General features: G+C 37.0%; 1 protein-coding gene and 1 pseudogene across 1 annotated transcript in view; both read right to left on the reverse strand.

Annotated features, from left to right (window-relative positions):
* The window catches only part of LOC138071106 (TBC1 domain family member 8B-like), a 44,083-nt gene extending 23,466 nt beyond the window's left edge, over positions 1-20,617 (reverse strand). Inside the window, exons 1-6 of the mRNA XM_068962526.1 lie at positions 20,584-20,617; positions 16,571-16,689; positions 15,849-16,074; positions 14,917-15,157; positions 11,256-11,463; positions 10,436-10,603 (exon numbers count right to left, since the gene is read on the reverse strand). Coding sequence (XP_068818627.1) covers positions 10,436-10,603; positions 11,256-11,463; positions 14,917-15,157; positions 15,849-16,074; positions 16,571-16,689; positions 20,584-20,617 — 996 coding nt within the window. The remainder of the gene's footprint in view (positions 1-10,435; positions 10,604-11,255; positions 11,464-14,916; positions 15,158-15,848; positions 16,075-16,570; positions 16,690-20,583) is intronic.
* Positions 20,618-20,673: 56 nt separating this feature from the next.
* The window catches only part of LOC138071107 (RPA-related protein RADX-like), a 45,030-nt pseudogene continuing 38,987 nt past the window's right edge, over positions 20,674-26,716 (reverse strand).

A 26,716-nucleotide genomic window follows, 5' to 3' on the forward strand; every position in this document is an offset into this window, starting at 1 on the left:
CTGACTATAAACTGCCTAAAGTATGAGGAATACCTTTACACAAAGATCCCCTTGGTAGAAGGTGGAGAACCTAATGGTTCAAGGCATTTAAGGACATCTCTGACCCATCATTGGCTGACCACTCATTTATAATGACTGAGGGGGTGATCTGAAGAAGCCAGGCTTAAAAATACACACAAGGGGCTTCCCTGGTAGCTCAGTGGTAAAGGAGAAACAGAAGACAATGCAGGAGACACGGGTTTGATCCCTGATCCAAGAAGATCCCACATGCTGTGAAGCAACTAAGCCTGTACACCACAACTATTGAACCTGTGCCACAATGAGAAACCCACACACAGAAATTAGAGAGCAGCCCCTGCACGCCACAACTAGAGAAAAGCCCTTGCAGCAACGAAGACCTAGCTCAGCCAAAAAAAATAATTAATAAAATTATTTTTTAAAATACAAACAAGAATTTTTTTTCGAAAAAAGGCAACCAACAAACGTCCCTGAAGGGCCTCACTTCTTAGATTTTTTTTAAACTAAGACTAGAAACCAGCTATTATACATATATTCAAAGAACTAAAGGAAACTGTTTAAAAAACAAATAAAGGACTCAGTTAAAAAGTAGGTAAAAGACCTAAGCAGAGACTTCACCAATATATATATATATATATATATATATATATATATATATATAAAGATGACAATCATATGAAAAGATGCTCAATATCATATACCTTTCAGTTTAGTTCAGTTCAGTTCAGTCACTCAGCCGTGTCCGACTCTTGGCGACCCCATGAATCATAGCATGCCAGGCCTCCTTGTCCATCACCATCTCCCGGAGTTCACTCAAACTCACGTCCATTGAGTCAGTGATGCCATCCAACCATCTCATCCTCTGTTGTCCCCTTTTCCTCCTGCCCCCAATCCCTCCCAGCATCAGAGTCTTTTCCGATGAGTCAGCTCTTTGCATCAGGTGGCCAAATACTGGAGTTTCAGCTTCAGTATCAGTCTTTCCAATGAACATCCAAGACCGATCTCCTTTAGGATGGACTGGTTGGATCTCCTTGCAGTCCAAGGGTCAAGTCAAGAGTGTTCTCCAACAGCCCAGTTCAAAAGCATCAATTCTTCAGCGCTCAGCTTTCTTCACAGTCCAACTCTCACATCCATACATGACCACTGGAAAAACCATAGCCTTGACTAGATGGACCTTTGTTGGCAAAGTAATGTCTCTGCTTTTCAAAATGCTATCTAGGTTGGTCATAACTTTTCTTCCAAGGAGCAAGCGTCTTTTAATATCTTTAGTAAGTAAGTAAAGCCACTCAGTCGTGTCTGACTCTTTGTGACTCCATGACTGCAATCCACCAGGCTCCTCAGTCCATGGGATTCTCCAGGCAAGAATACTGGAGTGGGTTGCCATTTCCTTCTCCAGGGGATCTTCCCGATCCAGGGATCAAACACAGGTCTCCCGCATTGGAGGCAGATGCTTTAACCTCTGAGTTACCAGGGAAGCCCCTTAATATCTTTAGGTAACTGCAAAGTTAGAGTGAGATACCATTTCATACCTATTAAAATGGCTAAAATCCAGGATACTGGTAACACCAAGGGCTACTGAAGATGTAGAACAAGAACTCATTGCTGATTGGGAATACAAAGCAGTACAGTACTTTAAGAGATGGTGTGACAGTTTCTTATAGAGCTAAACATAGGGTTACCTTATGATTCAGCAACTGTGCTCCAAGGGACATATCCAAATAAGCTGAAAACTTACATCCACACAAAAATCTGCACATGAATGTTTATAGCACCTTTATTCATAACTGCCAAAACCTGGAAGCAACTAAGGTATCCTTCAATAGGTGAATGGATAAACACTGCTATTATACATATATTATATATATCCAAATATATCCAAAAATGGAATACTTTTCAGCAATAAAAAGACAGGAACAATCGTCACAATTAAGAGCTTTTTTTTTAAAAGATAAACAAAACTGATAAACCTTTAGCTAGATTTACCAAGAAAAAAAGAGAATTCAAGCAAAATTAGAAATGAAAGAGACTTTGTCTGATGACACAGAAATTAAAACGATCATAAGGACTACTATGACTGATTATATGCCAATAAATGGGATGACATTGAAGAAACACACAAATTCCAAGAGACATACAATCTACCAAGATATAATCATAAAAAATAGGAAATCTGAACTTAACCAATGATATGTAACGAAACGGAATCCAATACAAAATCTCCCAACAATAACAATAAAAATCCCTGGCTTCATGGGTGAAATCTGTCAAATATGTAAAGAAGAATTAATGCTAATCCTCAAACTCTTCCAAAAAATTAAATAGGAGTCAATACTCCCAAACTTCTTTTACAAGGCCAGCAGTCCCCTGAAACCAAAGCCAGATGGGAACACTACGAGAAAAGAAAACTACAGGCCAAAAATTCATGATGAATACAGATGCAAAAATTCTCAACAAAATACTGGCAAACTGAATTCAACAGCACATTAGAAGGATCATGCACCATGATCAACTATGATCTCTGGAAGGCAAGGATGGTTCAAAATATACAAATCAATAAAATGAATTAGAATAAAAGGCAAAAAACATATGATCATTTCAATAGATGCAAAAAAATTATCTGACACATATTCAACATCCTCCCACAATAAAAACTTTCAATAAAGTGTATACAGAGAAACATACCTCAATATAATAAAGGCTATGTGTGACAAACCCAAAGCAAACATCATACTCCATGGTGAAAGGTTAAAAGCTTTCTAAGATTAAGAACAAGAAAAGGGTGCCCACTGTCACTACTACTATTTAACAAAGTACCATACATCCGGGCCAGAGAAACTAAGCAAGAAAAACAAATGAGATATAACTACACACTTGTTAGAATGGCTTTTATCAAAAGACAAGAGTTAAGTCTTGGCAAGAATATGGAAAAAAAGAGAGCACAAGCACAGTTTGTGATGATGCAAATTGGTGCTGCACTATGGAAAACATGTATGAAGGTTCCTCAAAAAAATTAAAACTAGAACTACCACTTGGGGACTTCCCTGATGGTACAGTGGTTAAGAATCTGCCTGTCTCAATATAATATAGGAAGGGGACACGGGTTTGATCCCTGGTCCGAGAAGACTCTGCATGCTGCAGAGCAACTACTGAGCCTGTCCTCTAGAGCCTTTTCTCAGTATATATTCAAAGGAAATGACGTCACTATCTTCAGTTGATAACTGCACCCCTTATGTTCACTGCAGCATTGTTCACAAAAGCTAAGACAAACCTAACTGTTGATAGATTAATCAACAAAGAAAATGTGGTATACAGATAAACAAAAAATTATTATTCAGCCATAAAAAGGAAGTTTTGCAATGTGCAACAATATTGACAGACATTAAGGGCACTACACTAAGTGAAATAAATCGGACAGAGAAAGACAAATACTGTATGATCTCACTTATATGTGGAATCTAAAATAGCCAGCTTTACAGAAGCAGAGTAGAATGGGGGTTTGCAGGGGCTAGGAAAGGGGAAAATGAAGAGATGTTGGTTAATGTGTACATACTTCTAGTTTATATGAGAAATAAACTCTAGGAATCTAATGTACAGCATGATGACTATAGTTATTGATAATGTATATCTGAAAGTTGCTATGAGAGTAGAATTTAAATGTTTTCACTATAACTACAAAATTGTAATTACATGAGTGGGTGGTAAGTGAAAGAACTTTACTGTGGTAATCATTTAATTGACATATAAATTGTATAAGTTTGAGATGTATGATGTGATGATTTGATACACAGATATATTAAGGCCCATTTTAATATATCTGTGTATCGAATCATCACATCATATATCTCTTACACAATTTGTCAATTACCACAATAAATCTGGAGGGGAGCGGGGAAAGAACCTAGCAGTTCCTTACATAAATAGTTGAAGTTTAACAAGTATCTGTTGAATTTTTTTTTAATTTAAAAAACGAGATATCAAACCACAAAAAGATATGGAGGAACCATAAATGCATACTGCCAAGGAGTCACTCTGAAAAGAATACATATGTTGTATAAAATTTTGGAAAAGGCAACCCCTCATTCATAAAACTAGGATCACGGTAGCTGGTCCCATCACTTCATGGCAAATAGATGGGGAAACAATAGAAAGAGTGAAAGACTTTATTTTCTTGGGCCCCAGAATCACAGTGGATGGTGACTGCAGCATGAAATTAAAAGACACTTGCTCTTTGGAAGAAAAGCTATGACAAACCTAGACAGCATATTAAAAAGGAGAGACAATACTTTGCTGACAAAAGTTCATATGGTCAAAGCTATGGTTTTTCCAGTAGTCATGTATGGATGTGAGAGTTGGACCATAAAGAAGGCTGAGCGCCAACGAATGCTTTCAAACTGTGGTGCTGGATAAGACTCGAGAGTCCCTCAGACTGCAAGAGATCAAACCAGTCAATCCTAACAGAAATCAGCCCTGAATATTCATTGGAAGGATTGATGCTGAAGCTGAAGCTCCAATACTTTGGCCACCTGATGCAAAGAGCCAACTCATGAGAAGAGACCCTGATGCTGGGAAAGATTGAAGGCAGGAGGAGAAAGGGCCAACAAATGAGAAGGTTGGATGGCACTCAGTGGACATCCGTTTGAGCAAGCCCCAGGAGATGGTGAAGGACAGGGAAGCCTGGCGTGCTGCAGCCCATGGGGTCCGAGTGTTGGACACGACTAAGCGACTGAACACACAACACAGAAGGGTTGAAAGTTAAAGAGGATTCAGGGAAAGTTTAAAAGGAGTATTGAAAACAACGTCTGAGTATAAGGGTAGGACAGAAGAATCTTAGAAAGGGAAAAAAAAACAATTATTAGTGAGTATATGTCCTGTGTTACAACACTTTCTTTTTTAAAAAAGCTTGTTTTGACAAGTATGGATCTGACTCTACGATCTCATGGACTACAGCTGGCCAGGCTCCTCTGTCCATGGCATTTGCCAAGCAAGAATACTGGAGTGGGTTGCCATCTCCCTCTCTACTTGACAAGTATACTTTACTATTAATGCTAAATTTTGATGTTCTAATTAGAGATTATGTTTTTCCAAAACCAACTCAAAAAGTCGTGGTTGTAGTCTGGATCTCAAAGTAAAGTGCATTCTCTTAATTTAGGACATATGACTGAGACTCCAGCTTATCTATTAGTTGTATATCTAAACTATAGTAAAAGTAGCCAAGAAGGAAAATAAAAATAACCCTTATAAAATGCCAAATATCAACATATAAAACAGACAGCAAGTGTGCTGCTTCTCTCCATCATTACCTTTTAAGTATTCACAAAAGTCACATTAACATACTGCTGCTGCTCAGCTGCTTCAGTTGTGTCCAACTCTTAGTAACCCTGTGGACTATAGCCTGCCAGGCTCCTCTGTCCATGGGATTCTCCAGCCAAGAATACAGGAGTGGGTTGCCATTCCCTTCTCCAGGGGATCTTCCCAACCCAGGGATTGAACCTGCATCTCGTATTTCATATTTACCTTCAAAGATGTTTGTTTAAAAATCAATTTAATATTTGGTTTGAAGAGCATAATAAAAAATTAGGAAGATAAGCTTAAATTTCTTAACTTTTATTTTTGTTCTGGCACTTTGAATGGGAGGATTTTACCCCAAGGCCATAACAATTCTATATATCCATATAGCTATATAGATATGTAGAATATGCTGTATATAAATATACACTCACACTTGTGATGATTATAAATTTGGCACTCTTCAGACATTTAGTGCCTGAGCAAAATCCAATCACATGAAGAAGCAACGTAGGTTGCTGACTTTATAAAGGGTATTCTTAGACTGGTTTGGTTTTTGGTATCTGCTATTGACTTTAGAAATAGCATATGGCTTCTAAAAGTGAAGAAAAGGCAGAGGAAAGATAAATATTTCTGTATGTGTAACTTTAACTTTTCCACAATTAGATTTAAATTAAAATATCTCATTAAACTCAGTATAATAATGACTGGGGGGTCACAGTTGATCTGTAAATTCAAAAACTACAACAAAAATACGAAGAAATACTTCCCTTAGATATCACAAGCTTATCTTAAAATATGCTCCTGTACATTGTTGTTGTTCAGTCACTCCGTCATGTCTGACTCTTAGAAACCCCATGGTCTGCAGCACACCAGGCTTCCCTGTCTTCACTATCTCCCGGAGGTTGCTCAAACTCATGACCATTGAGTTGGTGATGCCATCCAACATCTCGTCCTCTGTTGCCCCCTTCTCCTCCTGCCTTCTATCTTTCCCAGCTTCAGGGTCTTTTCTAATGAGTTGGCTCTTCACACAAGGTGGCCAAAGTATTGGAGCTTCAGCTCAGCATCAGTCCTTCTAATGAATATATTCAGGATTGATTTCTTTAGAATTGACTGGTTTGACTGTACATTGTACATAACTTTAAATTAGTGTTAATTTTATTTTTAATAAAACTTCTGATTTCCTAATGTTGAAATTCCAATCCCAAAGAAGAGTAATGCCAAAGAATGTTTTCAAATTATTACACAACTGCTCTCATTTCACATGACAGCAAGATAATGCTCAAAATCTTTCAAGCTAGGCTTCAACAGTATGTGAACCAAGGACTCCCAGATGTACAAGCTGTATTTAGAAAAGGCAGAGGAACCAGAGATCAAATTGCCAATATCCATTGGATCACAGAAAAAGGAAGGGAATTCCAGAAAAATATCTACTTCTGCTTCATTGACTATGCTAAAGCCTTTGACTTTGTGGATCACAACAAAGTGTGGGAAATTCTTCAAGAGATGGGAATACCAGAACACCTTACCTCTGCTTCCTGAGAAAACTGTATGCAGGTCAAGAAGCAACAGTTAGAACTAGACGTAAAGCAACAGACTGGTTCCAAATTGTGAAAGGAGTACGTCAAGCCTGTATTGTCATCCTGCTTATTTAACTTATATGCAGAGTACATCACACAAAATGCCAGGCTGGATGAATCACAAGCCTGGAATCAAGATTGCCTGCAGAAATATCAACAACCTCTGATATGCAGATAATACTAATAGCAGAAGGCAAAGAGCAACTAAAGAGCCTCTTGCTGAGGGTGAAAGAGGATAGTGCAAAAGCTGGCTTAAAATTCAACGTTCAAAAGCAAGATCATGGCATCCGGTCCTATCACTTCATGGCAAATAAATGGGGAAACAATGAAAACAGTGACAGACTTCATTTTCTTGGGCTCCAAAATCACTGCGGATGGTGACTGCAGCCATGAAATTAAGAAGCTTATTCCTGGAAGAAAAGCTATGACCAACCTAGACAGCATATCAAAAAGCAGAGACAACATTTTCCCAACAAAGGTCCGTATAGTCAAAGCTATGGTTTTCCCAGTAGTAATATACAGATTTGAGAGTTGGACCATAAGGAAGGCTGAGCGTCGAAGAATTGATGCTTTTGAATTGTGGTGCTGGAGAAGGCTCCTGAGACAGCAAGGAGATCAAACCAGTCAATCCTAAAGAAAATCAACCCTGATTATTCATTGAAGGATTGATACTGAAGCTCCAATACTTTGGCCACCTGGTGCGAAGAGCCGACTCATTAGAAAAGACCCTGAAGTTGGGAAAGATTTAAGGGAGGAGAAGCGGATGACAGAGGATGAGATGGTTGGATGGCATTCAATGGACATGAGTTTAAGCAAACCCTGGAAGATAATGAAGGACAGGGAAGCCTAACATGCTGCATTCCATGTGGTCACAAAGAGTCAGACATGACTTAGCAGATGAACAACAAGAAATGTTGAAATAAAGCTACTCCACACAGCTTAAGCATCTCTAATTTACATTATAGCTACAGAAAATATATTACTTTATTCTGACAAGGCAAAGAAAACATCAGTTGTGTGGGTTAGATTATTCTTTTTTAAGAAATTATTTATTTTTGGCTGTGGTGTGTCTTCATTGCTGCATGGACTTTTCTCTAGTTGCAGTGCTTGGGCTTCTCATTACAGTGGTTTCTCCTGTTGCAGAGCATGGGTTCTAGAGCTCCCAGGCTCTAGAGCACAGGCTCAAAAGTCATGGAGCTCAGGCTTAGTTGCTCCACAGCATGTGGGATCTTCCTGGATCAGGGATTGAACCCTTGTCTCCTGCATTGGCAGGCAGATTCTTTACCACTGAGCCACCAGGGAAGCCCTAAAGTATTATTCTTCTCTGCATTATCATGGAGGATAAGGAAGCCATTAGATAGGGTTGGTTATGAAAACTAATGAAACAAGTATATTTATAAACACTTCAATAATCTGTAGATTTTGCCCTTTTAAACATTCCAATGCATAGCTCAATTTCTACCTCTTCTTGACATTCTATAGTTCCTATGATCCACTTACAATGTAGTTGCAAAGCATCAAGTAAAGGATCTTTAGCAGTACTTTCCCTCTTAAGTCACTTTGCTTAAAACTAACCTAAAAGGGCCCATTTTTCTTTCACTTATTATAGTTCTGAAAAATTATCATATCTTGTAATATTTCTTGAGTATACATATTAATAAAAAATAAAAGATTAATGTGTTTTCTAAGCATTTGATTGGAAAATTTCAAAACCTGTGTATGTACCTGGATTTTAACTTAACAAAATGTGGAGAATTTTAATTGACATATTTAAAAATTTAGACAGAACTGATACTTATCCATACTCCCAGTTGTTTCTGGGAGCATTTGTTCTTTGTTTCACAATTTTATATACTCATGGGAAAAATTTCCTAGTCCTTCCTGTATTCATATTTAGATTTGTTGATTTAGACTTCCTTGAAATTTAGAATAAAAAGTCTTGTTGTTTGTGTATAATTTTTTAATATAATTTTTTCTTTTTTAGTATGCTAGGTGTAGCTATAAAATAACTACAATGTCTGTCATTTAGAAATCAAATGGAACCAGCTCCTCTTTAAAAAGCTCTCTTTACTATTTTTAAAAATATAGTATAAAAATAAAGCTAGACATATACAGATTATAGTAAACAAGTTAATATTCCTCCTCATTTTGAAGATAAAAATCTTAAGTGAAAATAGAATGTTATGTCAATTAAAAAAAAACAAATTTCCAAGCAAGCCAGTTTACTAACTGGTATTTTGTACATATCTTTGTTAAAACCTTTAAAAATGGCTAAGAGAAACTAGAAAACCTTAGAACTTTGACATACATCTGAAAAGACGGCAAACTCATTTTGAAACAAAATCCTTTCGACAATTGAGCATATCCAACTATTAAGATGCATCTGAGAATTTTCAAGGGAAAAAAATTCCAGGTATTCGGGTTTAAGAGAAACAGATAAATTGACGAAAAGAAAAAGATAAGCGGAACATTACATCCAACACAGAGACTGAATCTGAAATGGACTTAGGACTGAAAAACAAAAGTGAGATAAGCAAGAATATGTGAGCAAGACTGATCAGTTTACTTATGTCCTCACATCAAACTGTTATATACTGTGGGTATATATATTTGACAAGAATGAAAGATTAGCAAGTTGGAGCACAAAAACTCTTAATGGCCAACATGAAGGTTCTGTGTCTGGAATAGAGATTGTTGTTGTTCTGTCGCTAAGTCATGTCCAACTCTTAAACTGAAATATATAAATATTTTTAAATTATATGCTTTCACTGCACTTTTCTCTTATCAAGTAGAGAGTCAGTCTTGTTAATTCTGCATTCGAATTGACTTAGCATAATATTTTCAGTCTCTGCTCTAGGGGAAGAAATAAAAGCCTCTATAATCCAATCCAAGTAAAATAATATAGCCAGTGAAGCCAATGTTGATTTTTTCTTTAAATTTTTAATAAAAATCAAAGTAGTTGTAATGTAATGTTTTATCAATCTATTAAAATATGAGATTGAAAAAGAAAAATTAATTTGAATTGAAACTACATTCTATAAAAGACAAACATCAAAATCAGGCTTTTAATTATGTTTTGCCAAGAATATTTGCTTTGTCTAATATTTTACAAGTAAATAGATATGTCACTATTTTGCTTTGGCCCAGATTGTATAAATAAGGCTCACCTGCTTGACGTTAAATAAAAAGATTATCAGACCATCTCCCTACAGCAATAAGAGTCCTTTTTTAATGCCCCATTGAATTCTCATAGTTTGAGTTGTTAAAAGCCATGTTATGCAAAAGTACAAGGTATGTATATATGATTAAACAACAAATATAGTCAAGAAAAATAAGATAATTTTTTAAAAGTCTGAATTCCTAAAAAGTGATAACGTCCCTAATTTTCACTTCTGTTTTATGATGTGACTTAGAGAATACAATTTCTTTGGTATTCATCTTATAAAAACTAAACAGAAGAATAATAGGAAAGGTACTGTGAGTTCATTTAAAGAGGGGACCACACAAACATAAATCTTTTTTTCAAAATGATTTGATTGGTGTATAATTACCTCTGTGCTAATATCGTGATATTGAGTTGAAGTTGCCCCACACTTGAGCCTGAGTTTTGCCACCAGTTGCTCAAATTCTTTTACTTCACTGAAGCGAAAAGCTGTTTTTCCTTTGACGCTAATGATGACAGATTTGCTGGAATCATTTGTCTTATCTATAGCTAAGACCTGGGGGATGAAAACATAAGTGAATCACTTTTTTTCTCATTTTTGACAAGGTCAGGCAAAATGGCTTAGCTTATTATTATCTGTTTTTTGTGGCAACAAGTTTTGGTCTGTGGTAGGACTTAGTAAGGAATAGACTGGGTACTAGTAGTATCACTGATACAAGCAATCTCAGCGCAAGTTATTTCACTTCTTTAGGAAAAGGTTAACATGTAACCTTTAAAAATGACAAATGTAAAAATTCAATGCCGCAATACTGATAACTGATTTTTGACTTATAGAAAAGCTATCAATTCTATTCTTTCTGACCATGTATATATATCAAATGTGATAGTGTAAGTTTTGGTATTCATGTCATAAATGTCTGAGTGATTACACTCCATGTTGCATCACCCCAAACCCTTATGTTGTACATAAACTTTTAGTTGTTTTCATTTTCAATAAGAGCTATAAGGTTCTTATCCTAGTACTCGTATCCTTAGGAATGGTACTCTTATCCTGGAGAATATTATGGAACTTAAAAAAGATTATTTAAAAATTACTAAAAAGATGTTGCACATTGTTTTTAATAATTTACAAAATTAAAGGGCATTTTACTCTGTGGATGATAACATTTTTGAACTAAAAACTGATAATACAACTAAACTTACTTTACCTCTCGTAATGGAATGATTACACTACACAGATTGCCATCGTGGCTAGCAAAGCAGATATAGTTTTCCGATATGCACATTTTTCCATGAGTGTTGAAGTGGCTGAATGGTACCCATAAGAAACATTCATGTACTTCTTTCAAAGTCTCTTCTTTGGGCAGCCTAAAAAAAGCATTAAATTGCTCACTGTGGGCTCGGTTTTCCAGACCTCTATAGGAAAGAAAAAAAGAAGGGGCTCAAATGATGCCTTCTAAAGTGTACACATGTCTACACTGATTAAGTGCACTGTAAAACAGAACGATTAAACACTACATGTTATGCTCTTCAACAAATTATGGAATGGAAGAAACACATTGATTCCTAATCAATTTGTTTGTTCTCTTTTCCAGTTTTGTATTATTAGATTCCAATGCACAATGGTTAGAGATGATGTAGGTCTTCAAACCATCTGTTAAAGGGTGATTTGCTAGGAGACTATTCTATTAATATATTCATATGTGAATATGGCTAAAACCAATCTTGGAAGACAATAATTTTTACACTTGGTTATCAGGAAAATCAAGAGAGTTACCCAGTTCAAACAAAATGATGAAAGTTTACGGTATCAAAATTTAGATGGGAAGACTAGAACATAAAAATAACATTAAAATCAAATGAAGCAAAAATCTAAATGAATGTTTAAAAATTCAAAGTAGAGACACAATAAAACAACAGTGCTTGCACAGTTTTGGGCACAGGATGGGTGTCAATAAATACAGATGACTTGTTAACTGACATATAAATATATAAATAAAAAACAATTGCTTAAAATAGCACAATTTTTCTAGAGGCATTAAACACTTGTGCTAAGCAGCAAAGCCATCTGGGGTAGTGAGTAAATTATGCAAGTTCTAATTCTAAGCCAAAAAAGTTAAAACTAAATTTATCCTTCCAGCATATACTGTTTGAGTATGTGGCAGTTCACCATGTCTTTTAAAAATAATTCTGATAAATATGAACAGAGACTCACAATTTTTACCTCACTTAAATTGCAATTTGGTGGGTTTTTCCACTATTATTGAAAAACATAAGATCTTTTTATATGAATGAAAAGATGTCTGTGATATATTATTTTAAGAGGAGAAGTAGACTGTAGCATAATATGTGATGTTTAATCCCATTCATGCTTTTGGCAAATATTTTTTAATTCATGCATTAAAAGGTCTGGAAGGATATACACTGAATTTAGCTACTATAATACATATTTGTAAAAACAGTAAACCAAAGCAATAGATATTCCATTTTTAAAATGTCATTTGGAGACGAAGTCTAAATAATCTATTTTTTTAATGTACTAGGGAAAAGGATTTAGATATATATGATTTTCAATGCATGTGCTTAGTCACTTCAGTCATGTCCGATTCTCTGTCACACGATGGACTACCAGCCCACCATGCTCCTCTGTCCACGGGATTTTCCCAGCAAGAATACTGGAGTGGGTTGCTATTTCCTCCTCCAGGGGATCTTCCAGACCCAGGGATCAAACCCACATGTCTCCTGCATTGAAGGTAGATTCTTTACGCTGAGTTGCTGGGGAAGCCCTAATTTTCAATAGGTTCTTTTAAACATGCACATAGACAAAAATGAATCTACTATACCTCATTTAAATACAGACTTGGTAATGAATAACTTATTTATAAGTGGCCTTTTAGGATATTTTAAGGGAAATAAAATAGCTAAAATGTTTATGCTTAGGGTGGCTAATCAAAACAACCTATATCAACATGCTTCACTATAACATAACATAAATTATATTCTTAATCCTTATGGAGTTCTACTGATAAATCATGCACACTGGGACCTAATTTTGATAGTAAGGTGTAAAACAAATTCACCTTGCCGATCTATTTCCAGAAAAGTAAGAAGGCTCACAAAGGGAACCCTTATGTATATAGATTTTAGGAATGGTTTAAGAATAGGTAAGAGGAACAACTGTACCTAGGTTAGGGCTATGTAACACACAGCATCCAGGTTACTAGTTCTGGTCTATCCACAGGACTGCAGCTTAGCTTTCTCTTATTTACACTTTCCCATACAGTCTATACCCTCATCCTTCTTGCCAGAAGCGGTTCTCACTAGCTATTTCTGGATTCTCTCCCCTTTGGCACACTCATTTCAGTCAACTGTTCTGAGTGTTGAGCAGGATGAAAGGGCTCTGGTCGGTTTCAGCAAACCAAATATAGCGGCAAACAGCTATAAGACAGATACTTCTGATGCAGGCACTAATAATGGTAACTATTTATCTAGTGCTTAATATTTTACAAAGTGCTTTCACAAGTTACACTGCTCATTCCTCACAAGTGCTCTCTGAGGTACAAACAACAGATGAGAAAACTGAGGTCCTGAGAGGTTACAACTTTTCTTCCCAGGGTTGCTCTAATCTTTTTCTAAAGCTCATGTTCCATTGATTCTACTAACTTATCCTTATACTAAAATGTGAAACTCTCAGGGGGAGAGAGTTGGGAGAGGGAAAAATTGGGAGTTTGGGATTAGTAGATGCAAGCTATTACATACAGGATGGATAAACAAGATCATTCTGTATAGCACAGGGAACTATATTCAATATCCTCTGATAAACCATAAAGGAAAAGAATATGAAAAAGAATATATGTATAGCCAACTGAGTCACTTTGCTATATAGCAGAAATTAACACAACATTGTAAATCAACTATATGTCAATAAAATTTTGTAAACAAAGAAAAAATGAACCTACCTATAAAATGTGTTTAAAAATAAACAATACATTTAACAATTTCAGCCTTAAATCTATCTAGGCTACTCCTCAGGCTAACCATGCACACAAAAACTTCTGTTTCTAAAAACACTCCAGAGCAAATCCTACTGAGATCTTAAGAAATAATTTTCAAATCTAACTTCTATTACTTCTTAACATTAAATTTCTCAGAGAGGATACTATTTGTGAAATGCAAATGAATAAACTTTAAAAACTCACACATCAATGATTACTCCAAAGAAAAACTATCACATAACATAGAATAGTTAACTTTTTAAAAATTAATTTATTTAATTGGAGGCTAATTACTTTACAATATTGTGGTGGTTTTTGCCATACATTGACATGACTCAGCCACGGGGGTACGTGCGTCCCTCATCCCAAATCCCCCTCCCACCTCCCACCTCCCTCCACATCCCATCCCTCTGGGTTGTCCCAGTGTACCGGCTCTGAGTGCCCTGTTTCATGCATCAAACTTGGACTGGTCATCTATTTCACATATGGCAATATACATGTTTCAATGCTATTCTCTCAAATCATCCCATCCTCACCTTTTCCCACAAAGTCCAAAAGTCTGTTTATATCTGTGTCTCTTTTTCTGTCTCACGTATATGGTTGTTGTTACCATCTTTCTAAATTCCATATATATGCATTAATATACTGCATTGGTGTTTTTGTTTCTGACTTACTTCACTCTGTATAATAGGTTCCAGTTGCATCCACCTCATTAGAACTGACTCAAATGTGTCCTTTTTAATAGCTGAGTAATATTCCATTGTGTATATGTATCAGAACTTTTTTATCCATTCGTCTTTTAATGTTATTCAATGCCACCGTTCTTTGGTCAAACAATACTTTAAAAAATAAATATTAATTAAGCTTTGAATACCTTTTAGTGATTTGTAGAGGATCATCAAGGACTGGGTCATTATCAAATGTTTCTTTATCAAAAATTCTTTTTATAGCATAGTTTGCCAGTTGTTCCATAAGAAGGTATGTTTGGTTAATATGCAAAAACATCGAAAAGTAGTGATTCTCCCCTTGGGAACACACATGAATACTCTCTGTCAGTATGACATTTGAAGTCTTTTCAAGTTTTGAGACTGCATCCCAGGAGATAATGAGTTTTACTGCAAATTAGAGTTATAAGTAGATATGATTAAGTTTCTCAATGTTGATTAATGTTTATCAATCAGGTCTTTCAAAACAAACAACAGTCACTTAAAAAATGCCATGAACAATTAAAATGCTTTTGAGTTCAAGATTAGTTTAAATTTTGAAGCATAACAATGAACATACAATAACTGATCTTAAGAACAGATATAATTCACCAGGGAAGTCCCTAATTTTAAATAATTTCTAATCTTTTTTCTGATTTGATATTTAAACCTGATATTAAATTTGGTATTTCAATTTATACAATTATATAACTATTGGTGTAAAAGCTATACATGTGCTATGAACAGTACTGCTTGATTCTTCTTTGTAGCTGTAGGACATTAGATACTATGATTACTACACATATGTGTATTGCATGTTTAAAACAATTATTTAAATATAGATTGAAGTCAGATCACCATCATCGTTTAATATTCATTTGCTTCCCACAACAGGCAAGGCATCTATATACAATTCAAATGGTTCTTATGTTAAACAACCAGTCTTAAAAGTATTCTTCCCCAGATGAAGTGAACTTTTAAATGTATAGTTTAATTACCTTTAATATCTATTCTATTACTTTACATGCAACCTAATACCATCACAAAGTTGATAGGTAAGTTTGTAAATTCAAAGTCATAGTAAACAACAGAAACCACTTACTTTCTGATCCTAACAAAAAAGAATAGAAGCTCAGAAAATTGGTGCTAAGATATAGCCAACCTTGACAAGGAACTCGTCCTTTCCAATAACTGCATGAGTAATAGGTAACTAACTTTTCCTGCTCTGGCAAACCAAAACATTTTTCAAATTTCAAAAGGGCTTCTCGAAATTTTTCAGGATCGTCTTCTTTTGCAAAAGAATGTTTTCCCTCTTCAGCAATTAATCCCTAAAGGAGACAAAATAATTTCTGAAAATTAATAATTACCCATCAACACAAATATACCTCACATGTTTAAACAGTTCCTTGAATAAAACTGTGTATACACATATACACATACCTACATCTCTTACGACAGAAGTGAGCAGATCTTTAATTTTGTAATTCAATTTCTTTAAATTTGCAATTTTATAATTTAATCTTTTCCTAATGCCTCAAAAGAACCTACCAAAAATACAGGTGCTAAATATTATTTTGATTGAGTGAAGGGTTCTTTCAAAGAGATTCTGAAATGAAAATATCCCTAACTGCACTCACAAGGGCACCAAAGAATAACCACTATGTTTACAACTCTCTTTAGTTCTGATTCTGATATTTATATGTGTGCTTCTGCCAGTCCTGAAAGGTGCCAATAAAACAATGAGCTTCCATGTAACTTTCATCCTCAAATAAATGGGTCAAAGAGTTTAGTATTCCATCTATAAACTATATCCATGCCACTTACTCTTATCTTTCCTTGTACAAAATTAGTAATATCTTCATTTGAATCGAACACAGATAAGGTCTTCATAATATTTTCTTCTAACCACTCCCAATGTTTGGTTATTTCTTCTCTGTCGGCTCCTGATTAATAGTAAAAGAGAAAGAGAGACTCAAAGAAAACTTTACACACAAAAAAAAACTGCTCTTGATATTTATAAGCTTAGTTTAAAAAGCTATAAAATAATATTTGCTCTTTTAAAAAATGATCATCATAAAGGAACAGGATACAATGCTTATTCTCCATGTCATCCTTAAATGTGAGTATGAACACTAGTTTTCGTTATAAATAGAAAGAATAAAATATTTAATGAAAGTGGAGAAAAGTAAATACAACTCATGAGAAAGGATATAAAATTTTGAAAACAAGGTGCCAGTAACTGGTACCTATAGTAACCAGTTCTTTTAAGAGAATATATCGAGTGAGTGCTCAGTTGCTCAGGCGTATCTGACTCTTTGTGACCCCACGGACTGTAGCCCGCAGGCTCCTCTGTTCATGGGATTTTCCAGGCAAGAATACTGGAGTGGATTGCCATGCCCTCCTCCGGGGGATCTTCCCAACTCAGGGATCGAACCTGCATCTCCTGCAGCTCCTGCACTGCAGGCGGATTCTTAACTGCTGAGCCACCAGGGAAGCCATGATATATAGAGTATGTGTGTATTTGTTAGTCGCTCAGTCGTGTCTGACTCTTTGCGACCCTGTGGACTGTAGCCTGTCAGGCTCCTCTGTCCATGGGAATCTCTAGGCAGGAGTACTGGAGTGGATTGCCATTCCCTTCTACAGGGGATCTTCCCAATCAAGGGATTGAACCTGGGTTCCCCACATGGCAGGCGGATTCTTTACCATCTGTGCCACCAGGGAAGCCCAAATATATAGGGTACTAGAATATAAATATACATAATTTAATCTTTGGTCTTCAAATAATACAGTCTTCTAATAATACTGTATGACTGAAAACAGCATGTATATGACAATCCTATGCACACTGCATAAACATGGATCTCAACTGTGGCAACCCTCAGGAGTATGAAGCTTTCTCTCAGTCAACTCTTTCATTAAAAAGCCTAGTCAACTTACAGAAATTTTATGAAAGAGATTAGAAATCCTATAGCAAGGTTAAATCCTTGTGATCTGCTGAATCAAGGTGAGGTGGTTTACTGAGGGTCAGAGTACTTGCATTGACGGTCAGTATTATGCTTAACTCTGGGTTGCTTTGGTTTGAAGAACATTTTAATATCTATCAATTTTGCCCTATAACCAACATACATTTAAGATCTCCCCAGCACTGCAGATTATACAAATCTCACTCAAAAGAAATATTCTGACTTCTAAGTATGTTTTATGACATATGGAGAGTGATACACTAAAAAATGTATTGATGGCCTTCCCTGATGGTCTAGTGGTTGAGAATTCATCCACCTGCCAATTCAGGGAACATGGGTTCTATCATTGGTCCGGGAAGATACCACATACGGTGGAGCAACTAACCCCATACCTCACAACTACTGAGCACATGCACTGCAACTACTGAGACTGCGCACCTAGAGCCCGTGCTCCACAACAACAGAAGTCACCACAACGAAAAGTCTGCACTGCAATGAAGAGTAGCCCCTGCTCACCGCAACTAGAGAAAGCCCATATGTAGCAACGAAGACCCAGTGGCAGCCAAAAATAAATAATTTTTTTAAAGTACTGACACTTCAAAACTGCCTATTTCCTACAGATCAGTTAGAACTGTATTCATGTTACTCAAGTCATCACACCATGCGTAATAACTTTCTTTAATGAACCACAAATAAAAGCCATGGGGAAATTTTAAGGCCTTTATTGTGGCCCTTTAGGTAAAAAGAAGCTTCACTAATAGGTAAGTACCATATTTCTGTGCATTTCCCAGGTGGCTCAGAGGTAAAGAATCTGCCTGCCAATGCAGGAGATGCAGGTTCAATTCCTAGGTCAGGAAGCGCTCCTGGAGGAGGGAATGGTAACCCACTCCCATATTCTTGCCTGGAGAATCCCATGGACAGAGGAGCCTGGCAGGCCACAGTCCATAGGGTCACAGAGAGTCAGACATGACTGAGCAACTGAACACGCATGCACTATTCCTGCATCAAGTTAATTTGGGAAGTAAGTTGCATGATCATCCTTTTTGTTTAAGAAATGAGGATATAATTTCTACCAACTCAACTTAGAGTTGAGGTTATAGACATCTCATGATATCAGCAAGTATAATATCTTCCATATTTAGTTTAAATGGTATTTAATTTGAAAGAGTCAAGAGAAGACATTCATCAGAAACACTAAAGGAAATTGAGAGGGAGATGCAAAAAACAAGCCACACAGTTTTAAAAATTAATTGTATGCTATATGTTCACACACATGAACTGTCCAGAAGTTCACATGCTTTTGTATTTTTTAAGTGTATCTACTTTAAAAAGAGAGGGGGAGAAGAGAGAAAGAATCAGAAAAAGGCAACCTTTCAACATTAAAAAAAAACCCATAAATCTCAGATTCTAATTTAGACCAACATTGTAATGGCATCATTAAATAAGTAACAACTATCACTGTATTTTTTCTTAAATTTTGAGTTGCTATGTTAAGAATCATCCTAATTCCTTTTCTACCACAATAGATACATGTGGAAGAATCTGAACCCCCTGAAGGACGCATTTGAACATATTCATGGATGAATATATTGCACTACGTGTAAATTATCCCTTCATATTTCAAGGATATGATGCTTTGTTCAGGTTTTCACGCTTATATTTTCTTAGAGATCAGCCTTTAAGTTTTGGGCTTGATTCTCCTCATCTGAATTATTAGAGATGAAACAAAGAACTTCATGGGGGAGGTTCTCATCTTCCTAGCAGTTGGGTTAAGCAGGAAAGGTGAGTTGAAGAAAGGAGTCAGATTAGCAGTAGCACTGATCAAAATTTGCTCAGAATCAGCACTGCCAGAACACATGCTTCAGGTCTCACATATGAATGGATTTTTTAAAAGTCTGTAATCTTTCTTAAATAGATATTTTTCTAGTCTCTCAAAGTAGAGCTGCACATTTACCTCAATTCTAAATCAAAACAACTGGGGAGATTCTATTCCCATATAGGTCATTACAAAGTACTGAGTAGAGTTCCCTGTGCTATACAGTAGGTCCTTATTAGTTATCTATTTTATAGTAGTGTGTATATGTCAATCCCAATCTCCTAATTTATCCTTCACCCTCCCATATACCTCATTTTTTCCTACATCTGTGACTCTATTTGTAAATCAACTATACTCCAATAAAAATTAATTTTTAAAAACTGGGGAGTATAAGTAAATTTAAATAGTCAGTTTCTTAAGATCCTTATTTGCCACAGAGGGCAACATAATCCAGAGGAAAAAAAAAAAAAGAAATAATTAAAACCCACAGATTATGTGCCCAATGGTAACTTCCCCAGTGGTGAAGCTGCTCAGATGCCTGCACCCGCCACTAGCAAGCGGGGGCTGGGCAGGGAGTCAGGGGCTGCATTGCTTAGAGTAAGGATCTGGCCTGAATGCCCCGAGGGCAATCTGAGGGAACTAACGGGCTAGCAAACCAGACTGTGGGATAGCTACCACACAAAAAGCCCTAACCTAAGACACCACCAGGCCCACTCACAGAACAAAGGACTGAACAGAGCTAGCCAGCTACAGACCATCCCCCTCTGGTGACAGACAGCCAGAGTCGGAAGGGGGCAATCGCAGCCCCAGGGAGACATTATCTACCAAACTGCAAGCAGGCTTCTTTACTAAGACTTCTTGGGGTTCTGGACGGTCAACATCTGCCTGAGAAGGTGCGCTGGTTGTACACCCAGAAAACCGAGCGGCAGGGACAGGGGAGGTGATAAGTTGCAGTGACCGCGCTCACCAAACACCTCATCACCTGAGCTGCTCAGACCTGGGAAGGGCACAAAACACAGGCCCAACCAAGTCTGCACCTCTGAGGACTACCTGAGTACCTGAACCTGAGCGGCTTAGACCTGGGAGGCGCATGTTGAACCTGAGCGGCTTAGACCTGGGAGGCGCATGTAGCCCAGGGCTGGCCTTGGTCAGTTCCCGACGGAGCAACCTAGAGCCTGAGCAGTATCAGCAGGGAGGGCATACGTGCCGTGAGCAGAGGCAAACCCAATGTGGCTGAGACACTGCAAGCACACGCCAGTGTTATTTGTTTGCAGCATCCCTCCCTCCCCACAGCGAGACACAAGTGAACCTAAGTGTCCACCACTGCCCCCTTGTGTTAGGGCGGAAATCAGACACTGAAGAGACCAGCAAACAGAAGAAGCTAAAACAGAGGGAACCTCCTTGGAAGTGACAGGTGCAATAGATTAAAACCCTGTAGTTAGTACCAACTACACAGGAAGGGGCCTATAGATCTTAAGAAATATAAGCCAGACCAGGGAACTATCCGAAAATGAACTGACCCCACACTGCTCACAACAACACCAGAGACAGTCCTAGATATATTTTTACTATTTTTACGATCATTCTTTAATTTTTTAGATTTTTTAAGTCCTCTATTACTCCTTTAATTTTTCATTTTTATAACCTACTATTACTTTGCAAAAAAAAGACCCTATTTTTTAAAGAAAACTTCATATATATATATTTGGGGGATAATTTTTGTGACTTTTTTCTTTTCTTTAATATGGTATTTTTGAAAATTCAACCTCTACTCTAGATTTTTAATCTTTGCTTTTTGGTATTGGTTATCAATTTTGTACCTTTAAGAACCCAATCTTCAGTACCCATTTTTCCTTGGGAGCAACATTACTGGCTTGACTGCTCTCTCTCTCCTTGGACTCTCCTTTTCTCCACAAGGTTGCCTCTATCTCCTCCCTCCCCCTTCTCTTCTCTACCCAACTCTGTGAATCTCTTTGTGTGTTCCCGACGGTGGAGAACACGTAGGGAACTGATTACTGGCTGGACCTGTCTCTCTCCTTTTGATTCCCCGCCTTATCTTCTTGGCCACCTCTGTCTCCTTCCTCCCTCTTCTATTCTCTGTATAACTCCATGAACATCTCTGAGCGGTCCAGACTGTGGAGCGCACATAAGGAAGTGATTACTGGCTAGCTTGCTCTCTCCTCTTTTGATTCTACTTCATCTCCTTTGGGTCACCTCTATCTCCCTCCTCCCTCTTCTCTTCTCCATGTAACTCTGTGAACATTTCTGGGTGTTCCTCACTGTGTAGAAACTTTTCATCTTTAACCTAGATGTTTTATCAATGGTGCTTTACATCATGATGAAAGGAGCAATCCAAGAAGATATAACAATCATAACAATTATAAATATATATACACTCAACATAGGAGCACCACAATATGTAAGACAAATGCTAACAAGTATGAAAGGGGAAATTAACAATAACACAATAATAGTGGGAGACTTTAATAACCCACTCACACCTATGGATAGATCAACTAAACAGAAAATTAACAAGGAAGCACAAACTTTAAATGATACAATAGACCAGCTAGACTTAATTGATATCTATAGGACATTTCACCCCAAAACAATGAATTTCACCTTTTTCTCAAGTGCTCACGGAACCTTCTCCAGGATAGACAACGTTCTGGGCCATAAATCTAGCCTTGGTAAATTCAAAAACATTGAAATCACTCCAAGCATCTTTTCTGACCACAATGCAGTAAGATTAGATCTCAATTACAGGAGAAAAACTATTAAAAATTCCAACATATGGAGTTGAACAACACACTGCTGAATAACCAACAAATCACAGATGAAATCAAAAAAGAAATCAAAATATGCATAGAAACGAATGAAAATGAAAACACAACAACCCCAAAACTGTGGGACACTGTAAAAGCAGTTCTAAAGGGAAAGTTCATAGCAATACAGGCATACCTCAAGAAACAAGAAAAAAGTCAAATAAATAACCTAAGTCTACACCTAAAGCAACTAGAAAAGGAAGAAATGGAGAATCCCAGGGTTAGTAGAAGGAAAGAAATCTGAAAAATTAGGGCAGAAATAAATGCAAAAGAAACAAAAGAGACTATAGCAAAAATCAACAAAGCCAAATCTGGTTCTTTGAAAGCATAAATAAAACTGACAAATCATTAGCCAGACTCATCAAGAAACAAAGGGAGAAAAATCAAATCAATAAAATTAGAAATGAAAGTGGAGAGATCACAACAGACAACACAGAAATACAAAGGATCATAAGAGACTACTATCAGCAGTTATATGCCAATAAAATGGACAACGTGGAAAAAATGGACAAATTCTTAGGAAAGTACAACTTTCCAAAACTGAACCAGGAAGAAATAGAAAATCTTAACAGACCCATCACAAGCACGGAAATTGAAACTGTAATCAGAAATCTTCAGCAAACAAAAGCCCAGGTCCAGACGGCTTCACAGATGAATTCTACCAAAAATTTAGAGAAGAGCTAACACCTATCCTACTCAAACTCTTCGAGAAAATTGCAGAGGAAGGGAAACTTCCAAACTCGTTCTATGAGGCCACCATCACCCTAATACCAAAACCTGACAAAGATGCCACAAAAAAGAAAACTACAGGCCAATATCACTGATGAACATAGATGCAAAAATCCTAACAAAATTCTAGCTAACAGAATCCAACAACACATTAAAAAGATCACACACCATGACCAAATGGGCTTTATCCCAGGGATGCAAGGATTCTTCAATATCCACAAATCAATCAATGTAATACATGACATTAACAAATTGAAAACTAAAAGCCATATGATTATCTCAATAGATGCAGAGAAAGCCTTTGACAAAATACAACATCCATTTATGATAAAATCTGTCCAGAAAGCAGGAATAGAAGGAACATATCTCAAAATAATAAAAGCTATATATGACAAACCCACAGCAAACATTATCCTCAATGGTGAAAAATTGAAAGCATTTCCCCTAAAGTCAGGAACAAGACAAGGGTGCCCACTCTCACCACTACTATTCAACATAGTTTTGGACATTTTGGCCACAGCAATCAGAGCAGAAAAAGAAATAAAAGGAATCCAGATTGGAAAAGAAGAAGTAAAACTCACTGTTTGCAGATGACATGATCCTCTACACAGAAAATCCTAAAGACTCCACCAGAAAATTACTAGAGCTAATCAATGAATATACTAAAGTTGAGGGATATAAAATCAACACAAAGAAATCCCTTGCATTCCTATACACTAATAGTGAAAAAACAGAAAGAGAAATTAAGGAAACAATTCCATTCACCATTGCAATGAAAAGAATAAAATACTTAGGAATATATCTACCTAAAGAAACTAAAGACCTATATATAGAAAACTATAAAACACTGGTGAAAGAAATCAAAGAGGACACTAATAGATGGGAAAATATACCATGTTCATGGATTGGAAGAATCAATATAGTGAAAATGAGTATACTACCCAAAACAATCTATAGATTCAATGCAATCCCTATCAAGCTACCAACGGTATGTTTCACAGAGCTAGAACAAATAATTTCACAATTTGTATGGAAATACAAAAAACCTCGAATAGCCAAAGCAATCTTGAGAAAGAAGAATAGAACTGGAGGAATCAACCTGCCTGACTTCAGGCTCTACTACAAAGCCACAGTCATCAAGACAGTATGGTACTGGCACAAAGACAGAAATATAGATCAATGGAACAAAATAGAAAGCCCAGCGATAAATCCACGCACCTATGGACACCTTATCTTTGACAAAGAAGACAAGAATATACAATGGAGAAAAGACAATCTATTTAACAAGTGGTGCTGGGAAAACTTGTCACCCATTTGTAAAAGCAAACTAGAACACTTTCTAACACCACGTACAAAAATAAACTCAAAATGGATTAAAGATCTAAATGTAAGACCAGAAACTATAAAACTCCTAGAGGAGAACATAGGCAAAACACTCTCCGACATAAATCACAGCAGGATCCTCTATGACCCTCCTCCCAGAATATTGGAAATAAAAGCAAAAATAAACAAATGTGACCTAATTAAACTTAAAAGCTTCTGCATAACAAAGGAAACTATAAGCAAGGTGAAAAGACAGCCTTCAGAATGGGAGAAAATAATAGCACATGAAGCAACTGACAAACAACTATTCTCAAAAATATACAAGCAACTCCTGCAGCTCAATTCCAGAAAAATTAAACGACACAGGATGTGGTCCACTGGAGAAGGGAATGGCAAACCGCTTCAGTATTCTTGCCTTGAGAACCTCATGAACAGTATGAAAAGGCAATTTGATAGGATACCAAAAGAGGAACTCCCCAGGTCATTAGGTGCCCAATATGCTACTGGAGATCAGTGGAGAAATAACTCCAGAAAGAATGAAGGGATGGAGCCAAAGCAAAAACAATACCCAGTTGTGGATGTGACTGGTGATAGAAGCAAGATCCGATGCTGTAAAGAGCAATACTGCATAGGAACCTGGAATGTCAGGTCCATGAATCAAGGCAAATTGGAAGTAGTCAAACAAGAGATGGCAAGGGTAAACGTCAACATTCTAGGAATCAGCAAACTAAAATTGACGGGAATGGGTGAATTTAACTCAGATGACCATTATATCTACTACTGTGGGCAGGAATCCCTCAGAAGAAATGGAGTAGCCATCATGGTCAACAAAAGAGTCTGAAATGCAGTACTTGGATGCAATCTCAAAAACGACAGAATGATCTCTGTTCGTCTCCAAGGCAAACCATTCAATATCACAGTTATCCAAGTCAATGCCCAACCAGCAACGCTTAAGAAGTGAAGTTGAACAGTTTTACGAAGACCTACAACACCTTTTAGAACTAAAACCCAAAAAAGATGTCCTTTTCATTACAGGGGACTGGAATGCAAAAGTAGGAAGTCAAGAAACACCTGGAGTAACAGGCAAATTTGGCCTTGGAATGCAGAATGAAGCAAGGCAAAGGCTAATACAGTTTTGCCAAGAAAATGCACTGGTCATAGCAAACACCCTCTTCCAACAACACAAGAGAAGACTCTACACATGGACATCACCAGATGGTCAACACCGAAATCAGACTGATTATATCCTTTGCAGCCAAAGATGGAGAAGCTCTATACAAAGACAAGACCTGGAGCTGACTGTGGCTCAGATCATGAACTCCTTATTACCAAATTCAGACTCAAACTGAAGAAAGCAGGGAAAACCGCTCGACCATTCAGGTATGACCTAAATCAAATCCCTTATGATTATACAGTGGAAGTGAGAAATAGATTTAAGGGCCTAGATCTGATAGATAGAGTGCCTGATGAACTATGGAATGAGGTTCGTGACATTGTACAGGAGACAGGGATCAAGACCATCCCCATGGAAAAGAAATGCAAAAAAAGCAAAATGGCTGTCTGGGGAGGCTTTACAAATAGCTGTGAAAAGAAGAGAGGTGAAAAGCAAAGGAGAAAAGGAAAGATAAAAGCATCTGAATGCAGAGTTCCAAAGAATAGCAAGAAGAGATAAGAAAGCCTTCTTCCGCGATCAATGCAAAGAAATAGAGGAAAACAACAGAATGGGAAAGACTAGAGATCTCTTCAAGAAAATTAGAGATACCAAGGGAACATTTCATGCAAAGATGGGCTCAATAAAGGACAAAAATGGTATGGACCTAACAGATGCAGAAGATATTAAGAAGAGGTGGCAAGAATACACGGAAGAACTGTACAAAAAAGATCTTCACGACCCAGATAATCATGATGATGTGATCACTAATCTAGAGCCAGACATCTTGGAATGTGAAGTCAAGTGGCCCTTAGAAAGCATCACTAAAAACAAAGCTAGTGGAGGTGGTGGATTTCCAGTGGAGCTGAAAGATGATGCTGTGAAAGTGCTACACTCAATATGCTGGCAAATTTGGAAAACTCAGCAGTGGCCACAGAACTGGAAAATGTCAGTTTTCATTCTAATTCCAAAGAAAGGCAATGCCACAGAATGCTCAGACTACCGCACAATTGCACTCATCTCACACGCTAGTAAAGTAATGCTCAAAATTCTCCAAGCCAGGCTTCAGCAATACGTGAACCGTGAACTCCCTGATGGTCAAGCTGGTTTTAGAAAAGGCAGAGGAACCAGAGATCAAATTGCAAACATCCACTGGATCTTGGA

Source organism: Capricornis sumatraensis, chromosome X (assembly GCF_032405125.1).
Source record: "Capricornis sumatraensis isolate serow.1 chromosome X, serow.2, whole genome shotgun sequence".
NCBI classification, from domain to species: domain Eukaryota; kingdom Metazoa; phylum Chordata; class Mammalia; order Artiodactyla; family Bovidae; genus Capricornis; species Capricornis sumatraensis.